At 44.7% G+C, this 14,793-nt stretch overlaps 1 protein-coding gene across 6 annotated transcripts in view; it reads left to right on the top strand.

Moving 5' to 3' along the window:
* Positions 1-14,793, top strand: part of TARBP1 (tRNA guanosine 2 -O-methyltransferase TARBP1) — an 89,765-nt gene that overhangs the window by 43,457 nt on the left and 31,515 nt on the right. For all 6 annotated transcript variants that reach the window (XR_015724862.1, XM_087863127.1, XM_045783678.2 and 3 more), the window contains exons 15-21: positions 1,803-1,990; positions 2,367-2,628; positions 2,727-2,915; positions 4,174-4,364; positions 4,542-4,613; positions 6,467-6,587; positions 12,927-13,037. Coding sequence is in view for 5 of the 6 variants with exons in the window: in XM_087863127.1 (XP_087719253.1) it covers positions 1,803-1,990; positions 2,367-2,628; positions 2,727-2,915; positions 4,174-4,364; positions 4,542-4,613; positions 6,467-6,587; positions 12,927-13,037 (1,134 nt within the window). In the remaining variant the exon portion in view is untranslated. The remainder of the gene's footprint in view (positions 1-1,802; positions 1,991-2,366; positions 2,629-2,726; positions 2,916-4,173; positions 4,365-4,541; positions 4,614-6,466; positions 6,588-12,926; positions 13,038-14,793) is intronic.

Raw genomic sequence — 14,793 nt, 5'->3', positions numbered from 1 at the left:
TGCCTCCTTTGTAGTGTTTCTCTCCATCTTTCTTGTTTTTCCAATAACTTATGTGTTTGTCTTTTCTCCTCTGGATTTTAGTACCTGGAAGCATTTCTTAAACGTGGCATAGGAAGGTGTAGTGGTTCTGAGCACAGGCTTTGGAGTTGGACTCCCTAGATGTGGATCCTGGCTTTATCCTTGCTAGCTCTGTGACCCTGAGGAAATTACTTAACCTCTCTGTGCCTCATTTACCACACCTGCAAAATGAGGGTTATAGAGTTGACAGTGGGAATTAAAGTAAGCTCATACATGTTAAAACTTTAGAACAGTGCCCAGCATGTAGAAAGCCCTCACTGAATGTTAGCTATTTTCATTTAACACGTCATAAGTGTTTAATAAAATTGAGCTAAATCGTAGAGTAGTCCAGTCTGCTAATTAAAACAGAGAAAGTACTCGATTGCTTTAATAATCTAATTTTTAGGAGGGGGGAGGGGCAGCAGGAGAGGGAAAGAGAGAATCTTAAGCAGACTGAGCATGGAGCCCAATGTGGGGCTTGACCCCAAGACCCTGATGCCATGACCTGAGCTGAAACCAACAGTCAGACGCTCAACCGACTGAGCCACCCAGGTGCCCCAATAATCTGATTTTTAAAGTAGTTTTTAAGAACTGTCCCCAAAAATAAGGAGGCCCACTTACTACTTCAGCATCCTGTCTAGTACGTGCTGTAGAAGGACGTCGTAGACCAAAGTCATGAACCATAACACAGTAGTTCTTTAAGACAGCTTGCTTGTTCTAGTAATTCACTGAATTACATTAAGCTTAACAGGGACCATATTGGCTAAAAGTCAACACAAAATTTTATTTCTTGTGTTGACAGTGTTGCTAGGTAAAATTTATACGTAGAGACACTTGCTTTATTTTAGGGGGATTGGTGAGGGAAGGTGCGGAGTGAGGAGTAGAAAGTTCCTCTCGGGTAGAGATGTGGCTGGCTGGCTGGCTGTGGGGACACTGCTGCGGTCCCCCCGTGCAGCTGCGTCCATAGCGTGGGTTCTTGCCGGCACTCCTGGGTTCTTGGTTCGAGACAGTTGACTTTCTCTCCAAGTAAGAAGCCAGACTGTCTTGGTTTCCTTTCTTTGTGTTTCCACGTGTAGAGTTTCAAGTGCTTTCCATGAAATCACCCATTTATGTGATCTGCACAGTAACCCTCTGAGGTAGATTCTCTTACTGTCCCCATTTCACAGGTGAGGAAACTAAGCTGCAGTGTGTCCAACAGCCAAACTGTAGTAAGTGCAGAGCCGAGGTGCAGCCTCGTCCCTGTGGTTCGTGAGTAGCTCTGAGCTGCTGGGCTGTGTCGCCTCTCCAAAAGCAGCGTACATGGCGAAGGAGTTAGGTACATGGATGCCTGGAGCCTTGTTGTTTTCTTAACATAATTCAGCCCAACAGTTAAAGCTAAGGCTCGTCCATAGAAATGTATCCAAATATGTACGTGAGTAGGAGAAAGGCCGAGAAGCAGGGCTTCCCATGCACGTGGAGGTCCAGTAGGTGGGTGCTCTGTCATGGGCCACTTCCAGGAACCCACCTGCCCAACTGAAGAGGCCACACTGCCCTCTTAGTCGGAACTGCTGACTTTTTATTGCCACTTTCAATTTGGTCACCACCAGTCTGTACAGAGGTGGTGACGCTGGTGGACTTGTAGTATCGGGTCTCCTTCTGTTGCCTCTGCTGTCCAGTAGCAGGCAGGGAGAGGGGAAGGCGGGCACTCAGGTCCCGACGCTCAGGACTGGCTCGCATGAAATAAGACAATGTTCCGTTTCCCTCAGGAGCCGACGCTTGCCCGACAGATTCAGAGAGTCGTGAGTATGGCGGCCTTGGCCATGGTGTGTGAGGCCGTTGACCAGACTCCAGAACTGCAGCTCGACTGTCCGGATGCCGGACCCACGGAAAGGTTCCTCTCCTCCCTCCCACTCAACCACACGCTGCAGAAGCCCCGCACAGAGGAGCAGAGCAGGTGTGTTCACCCCCAAGGGCAGCCCCTGGGTGAAAGGCATCTGTTAGCTAATGTGTAAAATTTCGTTTTTGTTTTCGTCGTTGAGATGATGAGTGAGTGCCCAGCCGTATTTGTAGGGTATGGGAATTTGAAGATGATGATGTGTTATTGCAGCTCTGTTACTAGAGAGCCACGTTCTGAGTGAATCCTTCACGGGGAAGGAAAGTACCTACGTTCCGAGTAGTTAGAAAGTTGAGGTCTGTGTGCTTTCCTTGCCTTTTGTGGGACAGGCTCTTTAATGGTGACTGTGATTTCTTGTAAGGGTCGTTGCTCCACGCTCAAGGAACTGAGCCAGACTTGAAGGAGCAAGGGATGGTGACTGTTTGTTTTGTTTCAGTTTTTTTGAAGAATCATCAGCTTCCCAAGGATGGGGGAAAATAGTCGCACAATATATTCATGATCAGTGGGTCTGCCTCTCTTTCTTGTTGAGAAAATATCACACCTTGATACCAGTGTCGGAGGGTGATGTTCCGGAACCCGTCCTGCCTGCCATTCAGAGGCCGGTAAGGACTCTGCAGTCCGCGCTTGGCGCCCTCACAGTCCTGCCTTCAGACCGAGTCTTGCCTGTGTTCCACTGCATGAAAGTTCTGGTTCCCAAGGTGAGGTACACTGAGATGTGAACTGAAGAGTGACGGGAACAGAGACTGGTTTCTGAAATGAAGTCATTCTTACATATTTCTTTCTTTTTTCCTTCCAGCTTTTGACCTCCTCTGAATCACTCTGTGTAGAGTCTTTTGACATGGCTTGGAAAATTATATCTGCTTTAAGCAACACTCAGCTGATATTCTGGTCTAATTTAAAAGCTTTTGTTCAGTTTGTTTTTGACACCAAAGTTCTTACCATTGCTGCAAAAATCAAGGGCCAGGCGTATTTCAAAATAAAAGAGGTAACTTTTTTTTACAATGCGGTAAAACGTCAACTTGCCATCTTAATCATCTTTAAGCGTACGGTTCAGCAGAGTTAAGAACGTTCACGTTGTTGTAACAGGTCTCCAGAAGTTTCTTAACTTGAACTGAAACTCCGTACCCATTAAACAGCTCCCTTTCTTCCCTCCCCCAGCCCCTGGTAACCACCATTCTACTTTCTGTTTCTATGAATTTGACTACTTTAGATTAAAAGACGGTCACTTTTTGTTCTTTTTTAATTTGCGTGGCCTGTAGCACACGAGGAAGAAGAGAGTTCTGTTTGTAAGTGTGTCGTTGCTGTGTATTCACTCATTCAGTCCACACAGATATATTTTGAGCCTTCTTCGGTGTCATGAGTGAGCACAAGCTCCATGAGGTTGGAAGAGTATGTGCAGAAGGGCAGCCTGTGACCCACACGGGCCACACAGATTTACTTAAGAATTGGGAAATTTGCAAGAAAATCTGTATTTCCCCTTCTCTTGGAATATTGGGAAATTGGATGGCCTGGCCACACCGGCTGTTCCTCAGAGCTGCCCGTCCAGAGGGGGCATGCCCCTCCACGTCCACACTCCCCAGCAAGCCCTTGACTCCCGATGCTGAAGGCAGATGGCAGGTGCCATTTGTCACTACATTTGTGCTGTTGCTTTTCTTGTGTAGAGAAATATTTCTCTGAATATAACCTTATCAAAAGGTCCTCCTGGTTCCTGGTGGCATTTGCATTTACAACCACTGACAGTAGGGAACGTGACCTGGTGGATGCCGTCATGCCTAGGATTCATGCATACCTCGTTGTCCAAAGGGGGAATGGAAGATGAAGTCCTTTTATTACGCCGCTGTCCCTGTATACAGGACACACTTAGAGACCGGGGTCTTTGCTGCCTCGGGGAAGGGGGGGCATGCGCAAAATGCAGAGAGGACTGAAAATGTCGGGGGGGGCATGTTTTTTCTCCCTTTCATTCTATTACTTTGGGCAGTCGTTTCTCTTGGAAAGTCCCAGGGGGATATCACTATTGGTAAAAAATTTTATTTACTTTTATTATGAGCAGTGAAGTGAAAAATTAGCATTCTGTGATTATTGATCATCTCACAAAATTTAAACAATAAAGAATTTTTAATTGTAAGACACTATAGTTATGTCGAAACTATCATCTGAAGCCATTCAAGTAAGTTTTCAGCAACACTTTTTTTTTTTTAACTAAACGGGCCAAAGAATAAAATGACCGTTGTATTTCATTCCAGATTATGTACAAGATAATTGAAATGTCTGCTGTAAAAACTGGAGTCTTCAATACACTGATAAGTTATTGCTGCAAATCTTGGATAGTTTCTGCTTCAGACGTGTCCCAAGTATCTTTATCAAGTGCTAAACATTATAGCGAACTTGTCCTCGAGGCTTGTATATTTGGAACTGTGTTTAGGCGTGATCAAAGGTAAAAGATGCCATTGTTTCAACCTGCCATAATTCATGTGAAGTATCTACTTGAGTAGAATTAGGTCTTTATTTTGAGGCTTTCAATTAGAAGAATATAAAACATTAACTTTAAATTTGGGGTTTTGATTTTTTCCCATCTAAACTCTGTTCTTTGTCAAATATCTTTTATGGGAAGACTTACTCAGGATGTGCAGACCTACATAGAAAATCTCGGACATGATTGTGCAGCAAACACGGTTATTGAAAAGTAAGTGTGATGGATTTTCCACATCTTGATATAAATGGAATATGCAAAATTTAACATCAGATGAGAGACATCCTATATTTGTTAAATTTAATAAATGTTTACTAGTGATCTCTATAAGATATTGAAAGAGCCTTCAAAGCAAGTTAGAAATCCTATTCCCTTGCAAATATTTCAGATCTAAAATTCTTTCCTAAAATTTGATAACCTTAAACAATTCTTTATTTTATTTACTTATTTTTTTAAAAGATTTTATTTATTTATTTATTTGACAGAGAGAGACAGCCAGCGAGAGAGGGAACACAAGCAGGGGGAGTGGGAGAGGAAGAAGCAGGCTCATAGCGGAGGAGCCTGATGTGGGGCTCGATCCCAGAATGCTGGGATCACGCCCTGAGCCGAAGGCAGACGCTTAATGACTGAGCCAACCTAAACAATTTTTTAAAGACGAAGAAAAAGTGGGAAGAAATTCTAACATGACTTTGGAAGATTTTTTTTTTTTTTTACAGTGTTACTACGTTCTTGATGGGAATAAATGAAAATTTTTTGGGCAGAAAAAAAATGACAGGGGCACCTGGGTGGCTCAGTCAGTTAAGCATCTGCCTTCTGCTCAGGTCACGATCCTAGGGTCCTGGGGTGGAGACCCAGGTCGGACTCACTATTCAGCAGAGAGCCTGCTTCTCCCTCTCCCTCTGCCACTCCCCCTCATGCTCTTCCCCCCCCCACCCTCCCAATAAATAAATAAAATCTTAAAAAAAGAAAAAAGAAAATGACTATAGGGAACATAGAACCCCATTCCTCTCTTTTGTTTGGGTGGGGGCTGATCCTCAGCACACACACGTTATTCTTTCTTGTGGGGGGAGGTAACAATTCACCATTAACAAATCAATATACCACACACAAAAATAAAATTACTCCTACCATGCTTTTAAAGGCTCTTTCAGTATCTTAAGTAAAGTTTTCATTTCTAGGATAAGACTGTTCTTATCTAACCTCTAAATTAATTTTTTTTTTGGAGCTTGTCAAGTAGCTACTTTTCATTTTATTTTTCCATGTAATTTTCAAAAATTTGTGTGTTTAGATATTTATAAAAAAGACCTACGAATGATAATTGTATATAGGCATCACAGAGTGTTGATCTGAGAGTCATGGCTGTGTTTTAAATCGTTTGCCTCTCTTCATTAACTATATACATTTGTCATTGTTAACTGTTTTACTTGATTTTTTGTTTTCTTGGCAGGTTTAGTGTAGCAATCAAAGTGAAATTTTTTAGTTGATGATTCCAAAATACTTTGATTTCTACCAGACAGATGTTTTGTTGTTGGATGTTTATTCCCATTTTAGCAACTGTCATGAACTTTGGAAATACTTATTAACAGTTTCACACATTTGGACACAGAACATACTGGGAGTCTGGCTCAGGCCCGCGGTGCTCCCGAGTTTGCCCAGCACTTGGAGAACGTGCGTGTACCGCGCGCAGTAGAGACCAGCCATCGGGTGTCTGATGTGCGTTTGTGCCCCTGAGCTAACAGGTGTCCATGGTCTTCTGTAAGGAATTGTTCCATGAGCGATGATCTGTTTCGTCTGCAGAGAAGAGCTCATTGGCCCAGGCTGGGTGGTGTGTGCACTGTTTTGCCAGAAGTCTGGGGGAATTTGTGATCAGACTCTGTACAGGTTCCCCTTTTGAGACATTCATTTGTTATGTTCCGTTATCCTGAATTGAAAAAGCATTGTCATTAAGTATGGAGCTGCTTAAGTTTAGAAATCCGTGGAAGGTTTTATATTTTGAAACAAATGCTTGACATATTTTTCTGTTTTGAAAATGTATTAACATAGTTTGTCATTTTACATTTTTTTAGTACTAAAAGAGAAGACCACTATGTGAGAATTTGTGCAGTCAAATTCCTGTGTTTATTACATGGCTCAAATGTGTCTCATAAGTTGTTTATGGAAGATCTTGCAATCAAGCTATTAGATAAAGTAAATATGCCTTATTTTACTTGTCTTTGTTTCTGTTCAACTAAAAAGTCAAAATCCAACATTTGCTCTGTATGTTGACACAGTATGTATTCTAAACATTTTTTTTTAAGATTTATTTATTTGAGAGAGAGAGAGAGAGAGCCAGAGAGAGCACAAGCGGGGAGGAGAGGGAGAAGCAGGTTTCCCACCGAGGAGGGAGCCCGACCTGGGACTTGATCCCAGGACCCTGGGATCATGACCTGAGCTGAAGGCAGACGCTTCACCAAGTGAGACACCCTAAACACTTTTTATCAGGAAGAAACGTGAGGCTTAACGTTCCCTGGTTTTAGTTAACTTTTGATTAATGATTGTCCAGCTTGTTTGGTTTTAGAAAAGAATGTTCCTGTATTGTCTAAACTTTGCTCGGTGTATTTCCTAGTGCCAGTCATAAGCAGTTGTGTTTAGAATGATATATCCATACATTATTTTGTGTAAGAAATGGAATAAAAAGGTAAAAGATTTAGGAAGTGGTATAATGTGAAGAATTGATTGTTTTGTTTTGTTTTTTTGTCTGCAAAATCATTTATAAATCTGGGGAGAAGACAGGAAGGGGTGAAGTCAAATATAATGCTCTCCTGACTTTGCAGGTGGGATAGACAGAGTCCTGGTCTGCTTTGTCACCTCTGGGCTACACTGGGTGTAACTGATGACCGTAGCCCCCACTTAAGCCACTTGTATTGAAGTAACAGTGTTCATCATGCATTTATTTTCTGAAGGTAGCAGATCAGCTTCAGTTTTATACAATCTGGGAAGTATTTTCTTTTTTTAATGAAAGATCTCCCCTTTGCACCATTGGAGTCAGGGAAGACGTCTCAGAGGAAATAGTGTTTACTGATTCCCTAAAGGATGACTAGAGTAGCGGTACTCCATCAGCTAGAGCACAAAGGTGTATTATAGTGAATATTGATGCATGATACAAAATGTAAGAGTGTTTGGAAGCAAAGTAAACCAGGATAAGGAGGAATAGCTATTTAGAGGGTCAGGAAGGGCCTCTCTGATTGGTGCCGTTGGGTGGAACTCTGGGTGCACTGTCAGTAATGTTGGAGGATGCCCGGAGAGGCTGTTGTCCCCAGGCAAATGAGGGAGGTGCTGGCTGGAGGCATGAAGGGACATGAGGCTGCCCGTTGGCTGTCAGATTCGGCAAGAAGGCTGTCGTTGGTCCCTTCTACAAAGACCTTTCCCTGGGATGGTGAGGATGAGGACCTCAGTGGAAGGGCTGAACGGACTATGGTTGGGGAGCCAGTGGAGACTGTGGGTATAGGCACTCTTGACTTTGCTCTGGTGAGAGGGGGTGGCTGCGATGGGGTCTGGAGGGGGATGTGGTCTAGGGGCTTGTTTGTATGTTGAAGGAAATGATCCAACAGAGGAGAGAAATGATGGTTTTGGAGAGGCTGGCGGTGGTCACACAGGCGAAACCCCCGAGTAGCCACTTCGTATCTACTAGGATGGCTGTTACAACAAACAGACTAAAAATAACCAGCGTCGGTGAGCCTTGAACTCTTAGTCTAGGTGAGAAGAAGCCCGTCATAAAGGGCACACAGTGTGTGATTTATAGGAAGTGTCCAGGGTGGGCAAATCTGCAGATTCAGATTAGTGGCTGCTGGATCGGGGGCGAGGAGAGATCAGGAAGCAGTTGCACAGGATTTCTTTTCAGAGTGTGAGAATGTTCTGGAATGGTGTTGCTTGCAAAGCTCTGTAAGTATGCCCAAACCCACTGAGTTGGGACACTTTAAAATGGTGATTTTTATGGTACGTGAATTATATTTTTTAAAAAAAAATCTTTGAATAGTCTAGATGGGCTCTATGTCCGATAGAAGTATTGGCCTTATTTAGGAGATGGAAAAGCAAGGACAGAAAAGTCACATATTAGACACTGGCTCAAGCCAAGCAGTTGTTTCCTGAAGATGAAGAAAATTGGGCAGAGCAACTAATAAATGAAAAGGGTAATTTGAAAATAAAGAAAAATGAAAGAATAATCCTAGAGAAAGTGGAAAAGGATCGTATCCAGAGTGGAGTGGGCCGGCTCACCCTAGTCCGGAGTGACCTCGTCCTCTGAGCTGGAGAAAAGAGCAGGGCAGGTGGTGGTGAGTTGGTGTGAGGGAGGGAACGTCTGGGACCCTTGTGTTCTGAGCCAGGAAGCAGGGTCGTTTCTAGAGGGAAGAGGCAGAAACACAGTTGGCGTTTGAAAACCAAGGGTAAGGTTGAAGTTGTAGCAACGATCTCAGAATTAATATATGGTAATGTTAAAGTCAGTCATCCTGACTGGAGTGCAGAAGCCACAGAGGGTGGGGATTACGCACTGCTGTGTCACTGCTTTGACACTGTGTGTCTAATGTGTCACCTTAGAGGTTCAGTTTTGAGTCCGTGGTTGGACGGAGTGAACCGAGAGGAAATGGAGGTGGTGGCCAGGGCGGGGGGGGGGATCTTCAAGGACCTCCAGGCTCATGGCAGCCTGACCACCCGGTGGGCGAGCACTATTGAGCTCCTGGCCTTTGCAGTCTTCCCCACTCTCCATTCTTTAGGTTTTACTGAGGCACGTGCGGGTAGTTTTTTGTTTGCTTTTTACTGGAAACTTGAAACAGTTTTATAAAAGTAGCTTTAAAAGGGATCCATTCCTGGCCTAGCGTCGGCAGCTACCAGTGATGGGCAGTCTTGTGGGGTCTACGTCTGACATTCCCCCCAACCCACATTATTTTGAAGCCAATCCCAACATCAGTTTCATCTATAAATATTTCAGTATGTATCTCATAAAGATAAGAATTATTTTTTTAGCCATGACTACAATACTATTTTCACACCTGAATTCAAAATTCCTTCCTATTATTGAATATCCAATCAGTGTTTAAATTTGCCTGATTGTTTTACATTTTTTTCAGTTTCTTTGTTTGAAATATGACCCAGATAAGGTCCATACCCTGCCATTGGTTGGTCGCGATGTCTCTAGTGTCTCTGAATCTACAGACTCCCCTCCTCATTCGTTTCAAACTTGAAATGTATTTTTTGGAGCAGGCAGATTGTTTTCATCTTAGGGACTTCTGCAGTCTGGATTTTGCTGTTTGAATTTCCGTGGTGCCCTTTAAGGTGTTTCCCTGATCCCTGATTTTATACAAGATGGTGTTGAGATCTAGAGCCTTGATCAGATGTAGGTTTGATTTTCCTTTTTGGGGGTGAAGGTGGGGCAAGAGCGTCCACCCGTCAGGAAATGTAGATACTTGGCTGTCTTTCCTTTCGGGGTGTTAGTCACTGACGCATTGCCTCGTTCTGTCAATTCTTTAGGAGCAGAATGGTGATGCTCTAATTCTTTTATTCCTTTTTCATTTATTAGCGGAAATTCTTCTGTATCCAAATACGAAGTATTTAGATAACCCCGAGGTATGTTTCATGTAGGAAAGGCAGGATCAGTGCTTGCTTTTTTCCTCTTATTTATCAGTTTTCAAAATAATGAATTGGCTTCCAAGTGTCTTCTAATTTCTTCTGAAGGTGATCAGTGACTTTTCTTGTTTCTCATTTTTTTGAGCTTAAACATATTGGTGTGTTTCAGTCTGTTGTAGTTACTATTGGTGTTTGAATTATCCCAGTTTCAGTCAGGTGCAAGAGAAGGTCTGAGAACATAATTTGGTGCTGGATGTATTACATTTGAGTTGCTGTTGGGCATCCATGTGAAACTGCTCAGGAACAGGTGTTAGGAATATGATATTCAGGAAAGACATGGAAGCCACTGTGCCCAGTGATGAATGTGGACAAGACTCTAGAGGGAGGCTGAGAATGGAGATTTAGGAAACACCAACACTTGAAGTATATTGGTAGGAAAAAGAACCAGAGAAAGGTCGTAAGAGTCCAAGAAGTGAGGATAGAACGAATGTTGGATGGTGTTGGTCCGGTGTTGCTCGTGGCCTTAACTGAGCTCATTGAAGAATCTCGTCTGTAGAGAATTTGGCGGAGGAACCTCTGTGAATTTGTCCATGATGATGAAGTTTCATCTCAGAGCCTGTCTTTCCCACCGCGAGCTGTGTCTCGGTGGCCGTCAGTGCTGGTGTCCACTGTGGCTGAGAGCGGGTTGGGCACTGGGGCAGAAGCTGGGTGGGGGCATTTCCGAGTTTTCAGAAGCACGTCGGGGTGCGGCCCGCGCGCGGTAGAGGGAGGGGGCAGCAAATGCACAAGGCAGGAATTGTACTTTTTAAAAGTCGATTTGATGTGATTTCTGAAAGGAACATTAGGACCTTTCTTCCTCCGATGTGAGAAGATGGAGGTTGAAGACAGAACGGTGAATCAGGGAGCTCGAAGGAGGGTCCTGGAAGTGGGGGGGGTCATGTGGCCGGAGTAAGAGACCGGACGGGGCTAAAGCCGTGAGGGGAGTAGTGAAGATTTCAGATTCTCCTCGTGGAAACGGGAATGAGAAGAGACCCAAGAAGAGGAAACCACTGTCTGGCACAGTAGTCTGTTCGTTCGTTCTTAATTTGAGTGTAGTTGACGCACACGCCACGTTGGTTTGAGGGGTACAACACTGCGATTTGACAACTCTGCACGTTACGTTGTGCTCACCGCAGCGTAGCTGCCATCTGTCCCGTTACCTCGCTGTCCCGGTAGCACTGACTGTATTCCTCATGCTCTGCTTTTCATCCCTGTGGCTCGCCCATTCCGTAACCGCGGGCCTGCACCTCCCTCCCCTTCACCGTCTCACCCATCCTCCCGCGCCCTCCCCTCTGTATTGATAGTTCGGATTCTGCTTTGTTTGTCCGTTCCTTGTTCTAGATTCCATTTATGAGTGGAATCTTATTCTTCCGTTCTCTGGACCCGCAGCGTCCGCGTCACCAGGGAGTGCGTTAGAGATGCAGATGCTCCGGAATCAGCACCTCGGGGTGGGGCCCGCAGTCTGTTTGAGCGAGCCCGCAGGGCGATTCTGGGCGCTGCAGAGTTGGAGACCCCTGGTCGAGCGGTGGTGAGTGCCCAGCTGAAGCTAGAATCCGTACTTTCAGTGAAGTTGGGGGGGGCAGGTGACTTTTCTTCAGCAGTCTTGAGAACTTGAAAGGAGGATCAGATTCTTCTTTAAGACCACAGGGTTGATTCAAAAGAAGGGACTTTGCAACTGGGTGTGAGGTCGTAGTGAAAAGAATGGAATGTGCTCTTGAAGATACTGTAGAGCTTATTCTTGGGGCTCAGGTTGGGTCAGGAGGTGCATGACACTAGAGAGGTCGATGGACTGCTAGAGAAAAGAGAGATCTTTCTCAGTAAAAGAGCACAGTGAGTAGAACAAGTCAAAGGACAGAGGATGTTGAGCTGAAGACGGGTGAGGACAATGACTTCAGTGTGGCCCTGAGGGCAGGGGCACTGGGGTGCAGACGCTCCCGCCTGCTTGTGTGAGCTGCCCTAGTGTGGGGTCCGTGCTTAGCTGCGTCAGGGCTGAGCAGGAGGTGACACCTGAAACACTTCTAGCAAGAGAAAATGTCCCCAAGGAAATACTGGCGAGAGAGGAGGTTGGGAGACTTTAATCGTGGTGAGGAGTCATTAAATCCTACATTAACTTAGCTGTTGTTACAAAATCTTAACGCATCGCAGTGCATGGAATGGGATCACAGAAGAGGAAGGATCACGGACTTTACCAAGTCGATGAGAATCATCTACATTAGTGGCAGTGGCTTTGGAGATGGTGGATGACCTACTTTCTCATCTTGGGGACATGTGACTATGATCCACCCTTTAGTGCCATCCTGACTTAGCGGCGAACCACTGGTAGTTACAGCACGGAAGTCAGCCTGGCGGTTGGCCGACTGTGGACCGCACCGAGCATCGTGAGCAAGAGAGAGAGAGCTCTGCTGCTGGAGGGGGCTCCGTGCTGCCGTTCTCTGGTGTAGGCACTGGTCACACTGTTTCCTGCACTCCTGCCTTAGTGGGGTTCGTCTCTGATGGCACAGGATGCAGGGGCAGCGGATGAGAAGGGCCTGTCTTGGCGCATCGCAAAATATGTCCCATTTCTCATCTCCTCACCCCGGTGACCCTGTGTCGCCACCTGAAGTGGCTACAAAGATAGAGACGGATACTTCCAAATCCTTTTTGTACTGAATACAGTTCCGTGGTTCATATTCTAATTTTAAAAGCAAACAAAAGCAGCTGAATCCATTGTTTTGAAAGGAAACAAAATGCTCATAAGAACGTGTCTTTCTTACCCTCCTCTCTGCCTTTGGGAGGGTGATAAGCTCCTGTACTCCGCCTGAAGCTTTCAGATTTGCAGTTGTCGTTGGCTTTGTTTTCATGGGTCACAGATGCAGGAGGTAATTCGCTGCCACTTCTCTCCCGCCCCAGGATGACCTGGTGTCCAAGTGCAGGACCCGGCACTACGTGAACTCGCAGCAGCACCGGCTGAAGAACCGGATATGGCAGACACTGCTCGTGCTCTTCCCCAGCTTCGACCAGGTAAGAGCTGACTGCGGGTCCCGCAAAGCATCGTGTTTCCACATGGAAAAAACCAGTAGAGACTGGCAGGTGCAGTCTTAAAATTGAGAAAGCAATCTGCTTAAAATGTATACTTTGGCTCTTAAAATTGAAGTTATTCAGGAGCATTTTTTCAGTAGAAAGAATCCTAAGGCAATTAGGTGTTGAGGAAGTAAATTGGAAACTGGTTTACACGGCACCATTTAGTATTTTTTTTCTTTTTTTTTCATTCTTTAACATAAGTAAGATTTTAACTGTTTAATGTCTGGGGTGCCATCCAATTAGAAAACAGACAGACACACCTGAGTTATTGTGGCGTGCTCTTGTTTTGGGTGAGATTGTCATTTCCTGGGGCTGATTCTGCCCCCTTAATTTCATGAATTCCATAATTGTATAAACCAGCTGAGCCAAGGCCGAATTCTCCATCTCTTACAACACAGTCTTTGCCCAGAGTTCCTTTTTTTTTTCCCTGAGGAGGCAAGGAGCAGGTGAATGGACTCTGTCTGATTTCTCTAATAGTGTTTGCTTAATATTCCTGGTAAGAAAATAGATGATTATGTGAAAGTTATGGTATATTTCACACCATCTTAAAAAGCATTTTCGAATACAAACATTTCCCTCCGACTTCAGAGTTTCTTGTTGTCCTTCCCTCCTAAACTCCTTTAAATGTTTCAGAGAATTTTAAAAGCATATCAAACTCTTTTTTAATACAATTTTGTGAGGCCTTATATCTGTAAGAAAGAAACATTTCAGTAACTAAGTATAGAAATATATTCAAATTAGTTGTTTGGATAAATGTAACATGAAATGGCTAAAAGCGTTCTTTCTGGGGGCTGCTGATTTTCATCATATGCCTCTTCACGTTATTTGATTTTTAAAATACTGTACATATTACACTTAAACTCTAAAATGTGAGAGCATGTTTTGTCTTGGAATGGAGAGGCCCCCAGGGAGAGGGTCGTGTTTGTCGGGGCTGGGGGGACCGGGCATGTAGGAGCCGGCGGGCTTGTTGTGAAGACGAGCACGGCATGTCTCTGTCGGAGCAGCCACTGCTGAGAATTTTAAATTGCTGTATCTGGTGGTTGCGTTTCACCTTCCTCACGGTCTTTCAAGGCAGGCATGAGTCTTCCTATTTTGTCCGGCGGGGCAACGCAGCTCCCGAGATGGGGGCTTGCCTGTAACATAACCTGGCGAGTGGTGGTAGGGCTGGAATTAAAAACCGGGTCTCCCTGAGTTCGTGCTGCCTTTTACAGAGCTCTCTTGGGGCCTCCAAGCTGCTCTGCTCTCTTCTGCCAGTTAGAAATTAAGAAGATAGATTGTTCTTTAAAATAGTATACAAAATACGTGTTTTTATATCTTATATGAGTAGATCTATGTATGTATTTTTACCTGCTTCCTGGATATGTTCAGTTACCCAGCTGGAAGTTCAGTTTTGAAGAGAAGCCGGGGGCGAGGGGGACGGACATGGGAGCTTCAGGTCCTGGAGGGTGTAGGGGCGGGCAACGAGCAGTCGGCAGAGAGAAGCAAGGGGACCCGGACCTGCTTCTCCTGGGCCTCGTTTGTCTCCTGCTGACTTAGGCATCAGTCCTTCTTGTTCCAAGTTTAAGCCCATGACGTTTTGGCAGATGTTTGTTTCCATCTGAATTCTGCCACCTACTAGGTTTTGAGGAAAATACTTAACTTTTCTGAATCTTCTCTCTGTAAAAATACAGAGTAATAACCTTCCTTATAGAATTGA

Source organism: Ursus americanus, chromosome 6 (assembly GCF_024610735.1).
Source record: "Ursus americanus isolate L20-20 chromosome 6, mUrsAme1.1.p, whole genome shotgun sequence".
Classification (NCBI taxonomy): Eukaryota; Metazoa; Chordata; class Mammalia; order Carnivora; family Ursidae; genus Ursus; species Ursus americanus.
The sequence above is the reverse complement of the archived record's forward strand: the minus strand, read 5'-3'. Positions and strand labels throughout refer to the sequence as shown.